The sequence below is a fragment of the Miscanthus floridulus genome, chromosome 2 (assembly GCF_019320115.1).
Source record: "Miscanthus floridulus cultivar M001 chromosome 2, ASM1932011v1, whole genome shotgun sequence".
NCBI classification, from domain to species: Eukaryota; Viridiplantae; Streptophyta; class Magnoliopsida; order Poales; family Poaceae; genus Miscanthus; species Miscanthus floridulus.
In genome coordinates this window covers 169,667,066-169,684,538 of record NC_089581.1, presented here as the reverse complement: position 1 = coordinate 169,684,538, position 17,473 = coordinate 169,667,066, and the positions used below count along the sequence as shown (strand labels likewise).

General features: G+C 42.3%; 1 protein-coding gene and 1 pseudogene across 1 annotated transcript; both read left to right on the top strand.

Moving 5' to 3' along the window:
• The first annotated feature begins 203 nt into the window (after positions 1-203).
• LOC136535668 (putative ion channel POLLUX-like 2) lies at positions 204-10,300 on the top strand (annotated as a pseudogene).
• Positions 10,301-12,224: 1,924 nt separating this feature from the next.
• Positions 12,225-17,016, top strand: LOC136535669 (glutathione reductase, chloroplastic-like). Its single transcript, XM_066528020.1, is given in 12 exon segments — positions 12,225-12,668; positions 13,781-14,006; positions 14,113-14,391; positions 14,488-14,664; positions 14,755-14,808; positions 14,898-15,046; positions 15,566-15,629; positions 15,705-15,875; positions 15,953-16,057; positions 16,059-16,091; positions 16,247-16,302; positions 16,721-17,016. Coding segments are annotated over 11 exon segments (1,644 nt in total). The 5' UTR covers positions 12,225-12,318; the 3' UTR covers positions 16,283-16,302; positions 16,721-17,016.
• The last annotated feature ends 457 nt before the right edge of the window (positions 17,017-17,473 follow it).

The window sequence follows — 17,473 nt, the reverse complement described above, 5'->3', positions numbered from 1 at the left end:
AGCGTAAGTGAACAGGCTGTCGAGATTTCCGCAACAGCATCTCCTGTTGCTGCACGACGATGTAGGCATTTCAACAGTACAGTGTGTCGATAACGACATTGCAGATAAAACAAGTCCGAGATTACGATGCCTTGGCTGAACCTCCATTACCCTATTCGTTTCTGGTCGGAATCTCTGAAAAGACCAGCGTGAGTGCGTGACTGCCACCGGATTCGAGTCCAGCGTGACGAGATCGAGAGTTGGTTCAGACTTCAGAGAGCCCACAGCCACCCCCATGCCCGGCGCCCTCATCCTGTTTTCCATCAGTCCAACTGAAAAGCACCTCTCCGCAAGCACCTCTCCGCGCTCCTGCCTCGTAGTCTAGTCTCGTTAGTCGTCACTCCTGCGGGCACTGGCTTCGTAACAACTGCCGATACGCCCGAGAGCGCGGGCGGAGCCAGCGAGAGGGAAGGCGATGAGGTCGCAGCTCAACGCGTCCGTCTCGCCGTCGCTGCCGCCACAGCCGTCCTCGCTCCGGCGAGCTCTCCCCTCTGCCACGCCCCGCGCCCTCAGGTACGCCGCGCGCACCACTGCCGACCGCCCACTGCGCACCGCACGTCGCCTGCTTCGATACGCTCTAAGTTTCTGTTCCGCAGAGCGACTGAGCCTGAACACATAGCTCTTCCTGTTCCAGGTTCCACGCGTCCCCGTGGCGGTTCCGCGCTCCTCCTCGTCACCACGGCCGCGCTGCTGGAGCTCGCTGCGCTACCAATCTGCCCGCGCCCGGCAGCCAAGGTACGGTGAATCGGTTGCTCTGTCACGGTCTGCTTTTGTCAGTTTACCTCGTCCGCTCCTTGTTATTTATAAGCTTTGTCTTGTATATTAATCAGGAGTTGGAGTGCTCGCCTCCGAGAGGTGGCCCGATGATGGCGACACTACTACTGTGAAAAATGCAGAGGCGCCTAGCACTTCAACAGCCACTGCAAATTCCTTGGGCTTTCCCACACAGGTGATCTTCCTTCGCTCCTGTTGTGAGCCAACTACTGTGTATTGAAATAGGTGCCACTGGCTGGCTGCCATGTGATCTGAAGGAATCGTATATATAAACTGCAAGTACAAGGCACATGGCACCATGATTCGAGATGTATGCCATGTTTTCTATGGCAATGTTTGCCAACTAGTCTTTTGTCAGAGTATGCAAGTGGTGCTTCATGTGCAGTGAGGATACCCTACTTCTGATTTCCGAGCTGCATAGATGGGAAAATGAATCAGCGCATTTTAAATTCTGTGGAACATTCTCTACCAAACTGGTCACCAAATAACTGCAGTCCGTCTATGCATTTACGGTGATGGTTTGACTGTGGTGAACCCTCTGAATGTGTTCCATTGGACATGTATGATAATGATACTATGCTTCAGATTGGATGTTATGCTTAGTGTCGTCGTGTGAGAGGATACTGAAGGATACTCATACGCAAGGCCCTCTGTCTAGTCAGAGCACTCTACAGTGAATTGTCTATTTAATTCACATTATGTTTGCTTCATGTTTCTTTTTGTTCCATTTTCCCAGGGAAACTGTAACATGGCTGCCATTGTTAGCATAGCATTCTGCTTTCTACACAGAATCGTTTCTGGACGGATGCAGTTGATGATGAATTTGTTCCCCTGGATGTCAAATGGCATTACAAGTTTGCCATTTGCTTGCATATCTGATCCTACCAGAAAACCCATGCCTCTTAAGCTAGATTTGACTCTTCCACCACTGCCTAATTTTGGAGGGAGTTTTTCACGATTGTACTATCTGTTCAACTCTCAGCTTGATCGGAACATTGCCTTGTAAGTGTGATTCTGTGATGTATATAATTTTGTACTATCTCATGCTTCTTTTGTCAACTCCTTAGTTACACCTAATAACTGAAGTTTATGAAAAAATATTAAATTCACATTTTATCCTGATTATATTTACAGGTCTATTGTTACCTTGCTCATCACCTGCTTTTCATTTGTCATGATTGGAGGATTACTGTTTCATAAGTTCAGGTCTGTTGGTTATTATTTAAATATGCAAGCATTTTCTTCTTCCCTGTTTTTCAGAGGACATACTTTAGCCTTGACAGTTAATTTTGATGTGAAAATGATGAAGTACCTTGGTTTAAAATCCAGGAAGCAACAACAATCCCTGGAGGACTGCTTTTGGGAAGCTTGGGCATGTCTATGTTCATCATCTACCCATCTAAGGGTAAGTAGGGACTAGGGAGAGTACTGCCAGTTTCTGTAAGGCTTAAGAACTGATACGTTTTTCCTAGCTGTTTTCCTATCCGTTTATTTAAATTCTTTTTCTTTAATGATCCTTTTCTAATCTGTTGTTTTGCTTGCTTCAACAGCAAAAGACACGTGTTGAGCGTGTCATTGGGTTCTTTCTTGCTATCTGGGGTATATTATTCTATTCTCGTTTATTAAGTGCAATGACAGAGCAATTTAGAGTGAGTTGTTTCAAAATTATCTGAAACTGAGATGAAAATTTTCTATGTTGATGCGCTTTTTTGACATATACTCACCTGGTTGTCCACAGAACCAGATGCATAAAGTAAGGGAAGGGGCGCAGGTGCAGGTTATTGAGGATGATCATATCATTATTTGTGGAGTCAATAGTCATCTGACGTCCATATTGATCCAATTGGATAAGTACCATGAATCATCAATTCGCTTAGGTTTAGCTACAGCAAGGTAATGAAGGATGGCGTGTCATTTTGGTTGGGTTAATTCACCTTTTTACTTTTAAGGATTGGTATACGATCTATGTATACTATCTAGTCATCTAGTGCAGCTGATTGTTTTCTTATGAACAATGTCCAGGAAGCAGAAAATCCTTCTTCTCTCGGATCTTCCAAGGAAGCAGATTGACAAGCTTGCAGATAGTGTGGCCAAAGATTTAAACCATATTGATGTATTCACCAAGAGGTAAAGGGATTTACTACTCATAGTGTTTCTTGTCTCAACAAGTGGCAAGTTTATTTAATCTGTCTACCTTTATCCCAACTTCACTTTTGTGGAGAACACAAGCACATCTCATGAACACAAATACTTGCTTTGATATACAACAACAACAACAACAAAGCCTTTAAGTCCCAAACAAGTTGGGGTAGGCTAGAGTTGAAACCCAACAGAAGCAATCAAGGTTCAGGCACGTGAATAGCTGTCTTCCAAGCACTCCTATCTAAGGCTAAGTCTTTGGGTATATTCCATCCTTTCAAGTCTCCTTTTATTGCCTCTACCCAAGTCAACTTCGGTCTTCCTCTGCCTCTCTTCACGTTACTATCCTGACTTAGGATTCCACTACGCACCGGTGCATCTGGAGGTCTCCGTTGCACATGTCCAAACCATCTCAACCGGTGTTGGACAAGCTTTTCTTCAATTGGCGCTACCCCTAATCTCTCACGTATATCATCGTTCCGAACTCGATCCCTTCTTGTATGACCGCAAATCCAACGCAACATACGCATTTCCGCGACACTTAGCTGTTGAATATGTCGTCTTTTCGTAGGCCAACATTCTGCACCATACAACATAGCAGGTCTAATCGCCGTCCTATAAAACTTGTCTTTTAGCTTCTGTGGTACCCTTTTGTCACATAGGACACCAGACGCTTGCCGCCACTTCATCCACCCTGCTTTGATTCTATGGCTAACATTTTCATCAATATCCCCGTCCCTCTGTAGCATTGATCCTAAATATCGAAAGGTATCCTTCCTAGGCACTACTTGACCTTCCAAACTAACATCTTCCTCCTCCCGAGTAGTAGTGCCGAAGTCACATCTCATATACTCAGTTTTAGTTCTACTAAGTCTAAAACCTTTGGACTCCAAAGTCTCCCGCCATAACTCCAGTTTCTGATTCACTCCTGTCCGGCTTTCATCAACTAGCACTACATCGTCCGCGAAAAGCATACACCAAGGGATGTCCCCTTGTATGTCCCTTGTGACCTCATCCATCACTAAAGCAAACAAATAAGGGCTCAAAGCTGACCCTTGATGTAGTCCTATCCTAATCGGGAAGTCATCCGTGTCTCCATCACTTGTTCGAACTCTAGTCACAACATTGCTGTACATGTCCTTAATAAGCCCAACGTACTTCGTTGGGACTTTATGTTTATCCAAAGCCCACCACATAACATTCCTTGGTATTTTATCATAAGCTTCTCCAAGTCAATAAAAACCATGTGTAGGTCCTTCTTCTTCTCCCTATACCGCTCCATAACTTGTCTTATTAAGAAAATGGCTTCCATGGTTGACTTTCGGGAATGAAACCAATGTATAGGACCCGTTTTGCTCCAACGATGCTCGATAACTCTCCCCATTATAGATGGCTCATCACTTAATCGTATTTTACAACTTAATTCCCTTTATTTGTCGAGTACAAATTGCTTTGATATGTGAATACTAAAGTTGGATTGTGGCTTCTCATTTTTTTAACTGCAGTGCTAGTCTTAGCATGTCAAAATCATTTGACGGAGAGCAGCAGCACACAAAGCAAAGTCTATAATTATCTTGCCAGCAAAGCACGAAAGGTAAGTATGTATCATGAACCTTCGACTTTGCTCATGTTAGAATGTTGTTTTGATGAATAGCTGCCAAGTTCCTCACAGGTTCAGGCTAGCATGTATTACATGATGTTTTCTGTACCGTGTCATTTGAGAGAGGGGCAGCTTGTCCAATTTCTCATAAAGTTCCTTAATATTGGTGAATCAAGATTTTGCTGTCAACTAGCAAGAATTGTAACAGCAGGTCATCTGGTTCTTGTGAAATATGGTTTATATTCATTTGATTAAACATTGGATGACAGTAACTGTTAACTTGAATTTTTGAATGAATGGCTTGAAACAATCAGCTTGTTTCTAATTGCCAAAAAAAAATATAGTGAGACAAGTTCTTTACATTTTGCAAACTTTAGCACCACCTATCCATGTTTGCATTATGTTCTGTATTGTCGGCTACTTTACAAACCTGGTTTGATAGTTGATTGTTGATATTTATTTTTCTATCTACCCCCCATGAACCTGATCAGATATGAAGTGGATACAGATGCATTTGTCTCTCTATTGGCTCTGCAACCCTGTACACAAATTGCGCCTATCCCTATCATTGTTGAGGTATATGCACGTAGACAATCTATACTATGGATTTTATCAACATTTAAGCCTTTCTGCTTACATTTTATATCAATGTAGGCTTCTAACTCAACCACATGTGAACTTCTGAAATCAATCACTGGCTTAAATGTGCAACCTGTGGAGATGGTTGCTTCTAAGTTGTTTGTGCAGTGCTCTAGGCAAACGGGCCTTCTGAAAATCTACAAGCACTTGCTTAATCAGCGCAGTAATGTTCTTATCTTACTGTCATATGTCTGTGAATAACAACTTTTATATTGGTGCATTTCCAAGTCAAACTGTGTTACCCAGGTCTTTCATGCTTCACTTTTTTTTGCTATCCTTCTTTCAACCAGTGGCTTATCACATAATTTCTACTGCAATCACCTAAAGGCCACCATACTCATACATAGAAGTTGAATGTACTGCCCTGCATTATATCACACTGTCTTGTTCTTGCCATGTTTTTTTTTCAGAACTCTTTGCATTGACAGTTTTGTTAAATCTATATGCCAAACATGACCTAGTTTATCATTCTTCAGAACTTCTGAATTAACATTCACTTAGGGAATATCGTACCAATATACCTGTCACAGCCTTGCTAGGGAAGGGGTGGTGGCTGGTGTTGGCACAGGGGGAGAGGGAGGTGGCAGCGGCTAGGGCAGAGGAGGAGGGGGATGGCTGGCACAGGGAGAGGGATAGAGGGGAGAGCAAATGCTCAATTCTTGCTTAAGATCCAAACGGTTACATGACCCCTATATATATAGTCCCTAGGGGACTTGACTCCCAAGCAAACTAGAGGAGTCCTTATACATTTGGACTCTCCTTTCTTAACAAACCAATCTTATTTCATAAACAAACTCTATTTCTATTTATTCCAAATTTATCCGAATCTATCTCTAATTTCCATCTACTCTGGATTCTCGTGTATGGGAGGGGGCCGGTGGGGCCGCTGCGGCGGCCCCCTAGCCCACGCTCCCCCTTGGCTGCGCCCAGGGTGAGGCCGCGGCTGACCAGGGCCCGGTGTTGGGCCTCATTAGGCCCGCTTGGCCCGACGCTGCGGCCCATATTTAGGCCTGTGACAATACCATAAAATGTATTTCCTACGTGTGCAAATTGTTCTGATATTGCCATGTTTCTGTAATTTTGTCTTTCTACATTTCTGCTTTGCTGGCGCTGTTAAATTTATTCAGCAGCGTTGTGATTACTTTGGTTCTAGATATATAGGTAGTTATGCTACATGGTTTGTTACATTTGTTGTTTTGTCCTGCAGAAAATGTTTTCAACCTTTTTAGCCGGCCTGAACTAGGGGGCATGAAGTATATGGATGTCAGACGTAAAATCCATGATGTATGTTCTTTCCAAACCGTCAATTCAACCCTGCTGTATTCTCTGCCTTTTGCTATTACATTTCCCCTTTATGTTCATGGTCAGGCAGTCGTTTGCGGTATCTTTCGGTCTGGAAAAATTTATTTTCACCCAAGCGAGGAAGAACTGCTGAAAGAAACAGACAAAGTAAGTATCTTTCTCGATGCTGGTTATTGTTTGACGTCAGCTAGTAGAAAATTATTTCCCTTGACATAGGAATTTATGATAACAGTAATTGTTGAAAGCTTCAAGTCCTTGTCTAGTTATCCTGAATGGATGAATCATCCATCAAAGTGAGCTAATGAAATACTGTCATGGGCCTAAAGCAGCAGCTGTCCAAGCTGTTAATATCCAACCAAGGGTATATTATATCCAGCTGTTAATAACTTAATATCCAGCTGGCTCATCAAAGTGAGCTAAGGGTGGGTCTGGGAGTAGGCTTTGCTTCTCCTTTTGTACTTTTTCTTTCTTATTGAAATAATACACAGCTCTCCTGCGCCGTTTGAAAAAAATAGCATCAGTCATGTGTAGATGCCTGTCATGGGCCTAAATACGGGCCACCGTAATGGGCCAAGCAGGCCGAGCGAGGCCCAACGCCGCGCCCTGGCCAGCCGTGGCCTCACCCTGGGTGCAGCCAGGGGCGCGCGCTGCTTGAGGGGGGCGGGCGCCACAGCCCCCGGGCCCCTCCCACCCGGAAGAGTCCGGTTTAGATGAGAATTAGAATAGATTTGGATAAGTTTGGAATAAATAGAAATAGAGTTTGTTTAGGAAATAAGATTGGTTTTGTTAGGAATTGAGAATCCTCTTCTAGTTTGCTTGGGAGTCCAGTCCCTTAGGGACTATAAGAATAGGGATCATGTAACCGTTTGAATCTTAAGCAAGAATTGAGCAGTTGCTCTCCCTTTTATCCGTCTCCCTCTCCCTGCGCCTCCTCCTCTCGCCCTCCGCCCGCCCTCTGTCCTAGCAGCTGCCTCCCTCCCTCCCTGCGCCATCTACAGTAGCTGCACCATCACAATGCCTGACATTTTATATTCAGAATGTTGACTTAATGCACGCTTGATTTTCTTTTTCTTTTTTCGCTTCACAGTTACTTCTTATTGCTCCTGTTCATGGGATGAGAAGACCAAAATATAGAGTGTTAAGTGTACCGAAAGAAACACAAACATCGAGTCATTACTCAGAATCAAGAGAGGATCAAGGATCATTTAATACGGCTACTACCATGGATAATGAAACACGGCTAAAGAACATTGTAAAGCGCCCCTCAAAATCTCTTTCTAAGGTAAAGTTTGATATAATGATGTATCTATGGTAATTCATCGCTTTCCAAATTATGGGGTTCATCTGTGGTTAATTTTATGCAGAGCAGTGATTATATGCTGGGACCAAAGGAACGTGTGCTTATTGTTGGCTGGCGACCAAAAGTTACCGAAATGATACGGGAGTATGATAGTTACCTTGGACCTGGTAGTACAGTGGTATGTATAGGCAGTGACAAAAATAAACAAATCGTGCTACTCACATTTTAATCATGGTTCATACAGTTATACCTGTACTCCTATTCAAAAGTTAGGGTATAATTTTACTAACAAATTTAGTTAAATGTGCAGGAAATTTTGTCAGAAACCCCTATTAAAGAGAGGAGCAGTATCATCAATCCCCTTTTGCAGAGCCAGCTTAAAAATGTTGAAGTTACTCATCGGGTATCTCTCAGTCTCTAAGTTTGTTCGTGTGCATGGACAGACAAAAAAGTTACTCTCTCAATTTTATCTCAAAACATACTGATACAGGTAGGGTGTCCTTTGAACTATGATACTCTGAAGGAAACGATAATTAACATGCAGAAATCTGCCCCTGATAAAGAGGTTCCACTTTCAATAGTTGTGATATCTGACAGAGACTGGTTTGTTGGAGGTACCAGTAAAAGAACTATGATGTTTATCTATCATCATCATTTCTGTTGTTGTTTTTTGTTATCATTATGATAATTATTATAAGTGAATTTTTATTTGTGACTCTGGTTCCAGCAGATGCTGCACAGGCTGATAAACAGTTGGCATATACCCTTCTTCTTGCTGAAAACATTTGCCAGAAACATGGTGTTACGGTCAGCTCTGCTCACGAATACTTAGCTAATAATGTTTATAATGCAATAAGTGAACCTGCATGTTTGCATCAAAGTATCTATTAGTCTCAAATGTGACCCAGAATGTACAAATCATTGTTTAGTGAGATACATTTGAGTTTCATGATGCTACTTTATTCTTTGTTCTCCGTTGATAACGGTTGTGTTCTTGAGTTATACATTTAAACACTTGAGTCGCTTTCAGCGAGATGCACATGGCCGCAGGCATGTGTCATGGCGCTTGGTGGCACGCCCAGGGCAGCCGGCCTTTGGGGTGTTTCTCGGCTTGCATCCAAGAAGTTTCTTCTTAATGCAATGCTGCAGGGGCGGTCTTTCCCCTGCAGGTTGAGTTTTTTTTTATAACGGGACTTAAATTGGATCCTGATGTGGTTCGATTAGCCATTATCCAGTGTTTTTTTCTTATAAATATAAATATTCCTACTTTAAAATCCAAAAAGACACCTATTTGTTTGTGTTATCTGATTTTTCACTTGAAATGCCTTTTAGGTTGAGAATCTTGTATCAGAAATCGTTGACATGGGACTGGGAAAACAAGTAAGAATTTTCTAATATATTAAATTGCTCAAGTCATGAAAACTATTAAATTTGGACAAAAAATTCTTGACTTCTGCATTTTATATAGATATCTAAAATAAGACCATCCCTTTCATTTATTGGAGCAGAGGAAATAATGAGCCGTGTGACAGCACAAGGTTGGTTGTCTGTTTTGTTTCGTTTTCTTTGAAGTTCTTTTTCTAATGCTAACAATGAAATGTAGTTGCGGAAAGTAGTGAGCTGAATGAAGTCTGGAAGGATATCCTGAACGCTGAAGGCGATGAGATCTACATTAAGGTACTATTGCCATAGTTGGTGTTCCCAGCACATTATAGGCTGCCTGTGGTCTTTAAAGCATTTACCCTGCTGCGTTTATTTCATTTTAGGAAATTGGGCTGTACATGAAGGAAGGAGAGAAGATATCATTCTTGGAGCTTTCTGAAAGAGCAGTTTTACGTCGTGAAGTTGCGATTGGTTACGTCAAGGATGGCAAGCAGGTAATTTGTTTTCTTTGTTATTTGTCAGTTTATGTGTAAATGATGTTCTAAGTACATAAGGTCTTGTTAAGATCATCTTTTTGTTCAGATGCCATTAAAATTCTATTGACCTGATTTGCTTAGACATGAGGTTCTTTGTCATTTTGAACGTCAGCAGCCATAATCTGTTAGGTGCTAATAACAAATATTTACTTTATCCTATGGCAGCATATTAATCCTATCAACAAATCGGAGCCACTGTTTCTTGAAATGAATGATTCACTCATTGTGATATCGGAGTTTGAAGGTGAACAGCCAATTATGATGGAAGAAGGAACTTCAAGATAGAATTTTCATCTTATATCTCTTCACATAAACTTTAACAGCTGTTGCTACTATGAAGAGATAACATATAACCTGTTTATAATCCTTTTCTTTTTGTACAAAGGGAAAGCAAAATATAGTTTAAAGGCCACAAATTAAGTTTTGTTCCTTCCATAGCTATAGAACTTCTTTGGTGCAAATATTTTACTGCACAGTTCAACTGCAGAGTCTTTTCTATTTATCTGTAAACATATAGTGAATAACACGGACAACTTGTATGGTCCAGATGTCTGAATAAAGAAAGGATAAAGGAAAGTTGATTGAGTATGTGCCTTGTTGTTTCCTTCTGACTAATGAATACAATGTTTTTTTTTAATCCTGGAGCTAGACAAAATCAGCTAGGTATGGCCTTGCTGTTTTCTTTGTGAGATAAATTCTTCCCCTCTAGCATTTCACATTTGACATAAGAAAAGGCTGTTTTACCCTTAGCTTCATTCACCAAACCATCCAAACCTTTCAACTGCTTCAGCTTTTGGGGGATCTATCTTTGGCAGAGCAATCTAAGAGGTCTGTTAAACATTCTTGTTCTCTTGCTTGTCCATTTGTTTTACCTACAGGCTGTATCTGACTTGATCTCCACATATATTCATGCCCTAATTCAGGCATAACACAAGGATGGGAGTGATGAAAGTTCAGGTCCGACAACTCAGAACCTTATCACTGGGGGCATATGAAAACTTATTTGTATGCCAAAGGAAATCCGGTTCTTGTTACCATTCATGAGGTGCTCCCCAAACTTATACTGACGCAGGCGATCGACAGACAGACATTCAGGCTGCTCTTTCTGAGCCAGTTACTGACACACGAGGACATCATTTTGATGCTTCTGCTTGATGGATGCTTCGTTATCAACAGTTTATTGTGGCATGATCGGAAGAATGGCAGAGAGTATGTATGCTGCGCAAAGTCATGTCTGGATGAGGAACAGGGAACTCCAGTGGGAAATGCCCTTGGAGTGAAGCTTGGTGGCCATTGACATTCATTCTCCTAATGGAGAGCCAGATTTCTTTCACTGCTGTCAGGATCTCGTTCGACATTTTCTCTTTATATAAAGCACGACTTACCTCACAGCATGCGCAGAGAGCATGTTCAAGAAGTATCTCCCAGCTGGAATGCACACTTTTTTCTTAATTTAATTAAAAAGAAGGGGTAAGTAAAAAGGCTGAAATGCGCACTAAGCCTCCACTGCAGCAGTGCACCCTGTCTGAATTGCGGACCTAGGCTGATGGATGGAGCCACTGCCAAATCCACCAGCATCTGGCATGGATCCTACAAAGAAGCTCGAGACTGATGGTATTTCAGTATTCACTATTCAGTATCAGAACAAAAAGGAGTCCGGCAGTGGTGGGCCTCGAGTCGTTTTGAGGAGGTGTTCTGATTCCTGGACATCATTTTCAGCCGTGCTGTGGTAAAAAAAGCCCTCGGCTGGAGATCAGGTGAAAGCATTCAGCCCGAATGCTGACTACCAGGACACGGAGTGACTATCACTATCCTATCCACTATCCAGGTGCTCTGCCCAACCAGAACTCCTGTAACACAGGAATTACTCCATTGTTTGTACAAGAGAAATCTGGTGGAGCAATCGGATTAGGGGATCTCAAAACAGAATAGGAAGGACTACAGAGTCGAAGGGTGTGTTTGGTTTGAGAAATGAGATGGTCATCTTTTTCTCACTCCTCATTTTTTCTATTTGGTTTGTGGAATAAAATGAGTTAATCCATCATCGTCTCATTCTTCACAAACTAATAATTAATATATACATAAGGAATGGATTGATTCCACCAAAATTTATGAAATAAACTCAGGATGCATCACCTCGTGAAGCATGAGATGACTTCACGAACCAAACACACCTATCTCCACAATCAAGTACATCTGGAGTGAGGTCAGCAAGACAAACCTCGCAAATTCGTTTACGTGAACTCTCATAGACGATCATTATTACGCCTTCATAGTTGATTAGCGGGGTTCGGTTGTTCCCAATCTGTACGCCTTGAGACCGGAGGAAGACGCATTCTCTTCTCTCCACACACACACACCAGGTCTGTTCGTGAGGCCGTATCGTATCATGGATTATTTATTGCTGGCTGGTTTAATATGAGAGAAAAATACTATTTTTGACTAGAAATTTACGATCGTTTACGACCCGAAATTTACGATCGTTTACGAGCACGCTAACAGGCTATATCTGGCCAGGCCTCGCCTCGCCTCTCGGCTCCCTCCCCTCCCCTCGCCCACACTATCGGAAGCGGCGCCGCCGCTGCCGCAGGGGCGAGGAGACAGCCATGGCGGCGCACGCGACGCTCCCCTTCTCCTGCTCCTCCACGCTGCAGACCCTGACCCGCACCCTCTCCCCGCGCGGGGCCCACGGGCTCCGCCGCGGCTTCCTCCGCCTCCCCTTCCTCGCCGCCCTCCCGAGGCTCGCCCGGCCCTGCCGCCGCCACGTCTCGGCGTCCGCCGCCAACGGCGCCTCCGCCGATGGGGAGTACGACTACGACCTCTTCACCATCGGCGCCGGGAGCGGCGGCGTCCGCGCGTCGCGCTTCGCCTCCACGCTCCACGGCGCGCGCGTCGCCATCTGCGAGATGCCCTTCGCCACGATCGCCTCGGACGAGCTCGGCGGCCTCGGCGGCACGTAAGTGGATGCCTCTCCTGTTCATGTATTGTATTGTATTGTATTGTACTGTACTCCGTGTATTTTTGCTTGACCTGCTGATCGTGCCTTCGCCACAAAGTTTGCCTCGGTTTTGCATCTGCTATTCGCATGGTTGGGCTGAACTTCTGTCATGGAGTGATTCTAACTGGAGGGTGATTGCCTAGTAAACTGCTGCCCGTACAGTTACATTTAATCGTTAGTGTTGCTTGGCTGCGGAGGTTTTTATTGGGACTACACCACTGTAGTACTGCCATGTGCATTAATAGTTTGTTTGAATGGGTATTTGGACTGAGAACACTAAATGCATCCGCACATCAAAGTGTGGCATAATATTATTTTTATGAATTTGCTGTCTATGATTATTGATTGCCGATGTCTCTTCTTGTGTTGGAGATGTTGGCCTGATGTTACATCAGTGTTTGAGCTACATGATTTCCACTTACATAATTTTGTGTCATTCTGACTTTTGTCCAGTGGCAATTATATGCTCACCAAACTCTGAATCCGCTAGAGTGTTAATTAAAGTGTGCAACTTTCATCAAAAGGGTGTGCAACTTTTGATAAATGCTTGAAGTTTTGCTGTTTCGACTAGAGTGTTAATTGATGAATTTGGTTGGATGTACAATAGGCTCACCTGCAGAAATTGCAAACCCTTCTGTGTTGCCTGTGCCACTGTAATGTAACCTGTTTCAGCATTGCTGCAGCATTTGCAGTTTAATAATTTTGGACAGAACTGGACCACGTATTTGATGAGCCTCTACTATTGAGGAGATGCAAAATGCTTATGTGATAGAGTCAAAAGGAATCTGGAAGTGTAGTTGCAGAATTTACCACATGACTACAACATTCCTTTTTCTGTCTAATATCTAATCTGTCTATTCTTGGTAGGTTGTTAACCTTTTAGGGTAAGACATTTTTTCTATGAATATCCTTTAGCCTGTCTATTCTGTGTTTGCCATTGATTTTATGTTCCAAACTAATATTCATGAAATCTGCTTAGTACTTAGCAGTCAGTTTTATATTTAGCCTTGTAATATGCTTTATTTGTTGACTTTTGATGTATAGCACAATACCTTTTTTTCGCATCACAGATGCGTGCTTCGTGGCTGTGTTCCAAAGAAATTGCTGGTATATGGATCCAAGTACTCTCACGAGTTTGAAGAGTCTCGTGGCTTTGGATGGACATATGAGACTGATCCGAAGCATGATTGGAACACTCTCATAGCCAATAAAAATACAGAGCTGCAGCGCCTAGTTGGCATTTACAGGAATATTTTAAACAATGCAGGAGTCACTCTGATTGAAGGCCGTGGAAAGGTTGGGTGATGTTTGTATATCAGGTTATATTTTGGATAAGACTGCCTCTGAAATGAATACTGCATCAAAAGGTGTGTTTGCTTATGTATTCTTTTTCTTAGTACAGATTGTTGATCCTCATACTGTCAGCGTGAATGGTAAGCTCTACACTGCTAAGCACATACTAGTTGGTGTTGGTGGCCGACCATCGATGCCAGATATCCCTGGTATAGAGCATGTAATAGATTCGGATGCTGCACTGGATTTGCCTTCAAAACCTGAGAAAATTGCAATAGTGGGAGGTGGCTATATTGCTTTGGAGTTTGCTGGCATTTTCAATGGCTTAAAAAGTGAAGTCCATGTGTTTATTCGGCAGAAGAAAGTTTTAAGAGGATTTGATGAAGAGGTGAGCATATATTTAGAAGAGCAAAGGTAGCGTTGGTAACAGATAAAATGTATTGCTTCTTTGTTTATTTTTTGTCCTTCTGTTTTGGATGCACAGGTTAGAGATTTTGTCTCTGAACAAATGTCTTTAAGGGGCATCACATTTCATACAGAACAGAGCCCTCAAGCTATAACTAAATCAAATGATGGTCTGTTATCTCTGAAGACAAATAAAGAAACTTTTGGTGGGTTCTCACATGTAATGTTCGCAACAGGTCGCAGACCAAATACAAAGGTAGTAACACAGAGCACTTGCAGTTCTTGAGATTTTACACATATATTGATTCATTCATTCTAATTCCTGACATAGTTGCAATCCTTGTAGAACCTTGGACTGGAAGAGGTGGGGGTCGAAATGGATAAGAATGGTGCGATAGTGGTAGGTTATTACAATAACTGGTGCCAAGTTTATCTCATTTTGTTTGCCGCTCTGTAATCTTTGGAGCTTTTGCAACAATTTCGTGCTAGGTTGATGAGTATTCTCGTACCTCAGTTGATTCCATTTGGGCTGTGGGAGATGTTACCAATAGGGTCAACCTGACACCAGTTGCACTGATGGAGGGTGGGGCATTTGCGAAAACTGTTTTTGGCAATGAACCTACCAAACCAGATTACAGGTATGTATATTTATCATATCATCACCAGCAATCGTGAACACCACATATTCATGGTGGTTGTCCTGATGGATCATTTGGCTTACCTATCCAACCAGAACAGACTTTGAGCTTTCTACTGAAAACCATAATTAATCTCACTACTTTATTGTTATGGGCAGCCGGCTGGGCTCCCTAGACTGGTTTGGCACAGTAGCATGACCCTTACTGTAGCGCCTTCTCCCTCAAGGTTACGGTTAGTTAGAGATAATGTTAGGTTTGTTAGTAGTAGATTAGATCTATTTGTTAGGAGTCAAAATAAACCTTTCTATGAAAGGAGAGATGCACCAATCAAAGGCAAGCAAGAAATCAATATAATTCCCCTCTTGTGTTCCTCCCTCTAATCTATGATCTAAGTTCTCATCCCCAACAAGCCGACTCCATCCAGTGGTGTCTATCCCGTCATGGATGCTAGCCATGAGGCCATGACATTTATGGATATCAACGGACTACTCTTTCATTGTGAATTTCAATTTTTGACAGATCTATACCTTCTGCTGTGTTCTCCCAACCACCAATTGGACAAGTTGGTCTTACTGAGGAGCAGGTGATGATACATAGCCTGCATCATAGTGTCATAATTTGCAACAGACAAGAAATTCATAGATGGTTATTTTTGCAGGCAATCGAAGAGTATGGTGATGTTGATGTCTTTGTTGCCAACTTCAGGCCTCTCAAGGCCACTCTGTCTGGACTACCTGATCGTGTATTAATGAAGATTCTTGTGTGCGCTACATCAAACAAAGTTGTAGGAGTGCACATGTGTGGTGATGATGCACCTGAGATAATTCAGGTTTGCATGACTTCATGTTTACTCCCGATTTCTGTTTCATTCTTAACTGGTTCCTGAATTTACGTGTTTTCTGTCAGGGAATTGCAATTGCTGTTAAAGCTGGGTTGACAAAGCAAGATTTTGATGCCACCATTGGTATCCACCCAACATCTGCTGAGGAATTCGTCACAATGAGGAGCGCTAACTAGAAAAATTCGGAAAAAATCTGCAGATCAGGTCCACACAATGCCATCCTGAAATGAAATCTTTCCTTGGCTTACTTGCATATTTACTAGGAAATATAAGTTCTGAGAATAATTTGTTTTTAACTAGAATTATTATTTCTTGTCTTTTATATGTTTGATTACACCTTTCCCCCTCTTCAATTTCAGGTAGAATCTAAAGATGAGGTTGTAAGTAAGCAGTAGATACCATTTTTTCCTAGGGGGTAAGCAATTTCTTCTTTGCTTGCACATTTATGCTTAGGCAGTGCTACATTGGCCTTAAAACTTGATTCTATTAAAACAATTTATCACATCAATTGATGAATTTTATTTAAGTGATGGGGATTTCAAGTCTTTATGGAGTATTGCTATGAGCTCTTTGATCTTTTACACCACTAGTTTAAGCAGCAAAACCCACTTAAAAAGCCATCCTGAATGACGCCCATTATAGGTGGTTTCTTCCATTCTTTTTCTTTGAATGGTGGATTTGTGAAACTGTAACTAACATAAATTCGTAACCTCCTATTGTTTTTCCTTCTGAAGAAAACGCCTCTGTTATCCATTGGTTTTTTTGACATATCTTTCATGACCGCCAAGGAAATGTTTTGTCAGCATTGTCTTTATATTTAGTTTATGCTGCAGGTGTTCTCGGGGGAAGTATTCCTGTTGCAGGACAACAGCTGGACGAAATTTTGGAATTACACGGGCAGAGTAGCAGAAATAAGCGCTAGGAATTTCTGAGAAACTCATGTTAGGGAACCAGCGATGCAGTATCATAGAATGGCTGTACATACCTGTCCGATGAGCTATTATCCTATATTCCTATGTCTTGTACGTTGGAATAAAATGCTGCAAATGTTTACCTTACGGTCAGGAAATTTTGTAATAAGTAAGGAATGCGCCTTCCTAAGCATTAGCTGTGATATTTGACAAACAAAGCTGCCTTTTTTTTTTCAAGAACTGAGCTAATGATCCCAGCGTTTCGAAAATGTTTCTTGTGCAGTAAAAATACGGATTAAGTGTGCTACAGCCCACAGCAGTTCATCTTGCATCTACTGATGTTCTGACATTCTCGGTACATTAATTCTGTACAACTGTGCGAACATTGTAGCTTCTTCGTAGCGTGTTTTCAGTGTTATAAATAAATGGGCTTATATGCAGTGAAAATCAAGTAGTATGTGCATGTGACATGCGTGGTAGTACAACGCGTAAACAAACACATGCATACGGGTTTGGACGTTGAAGTCCCTGTGTCTTCCCTGCTTGGTGAGTGTCAACTTGAATCGGTCGCAGTCTAGTAACTTGGCAGGGTCTTGTTTGTACAATGGACCCACGTTCCCTCGGACATCGGTAACGTTATACCAGTATACCACACGGTTCTTGGCTTAGGTCTAG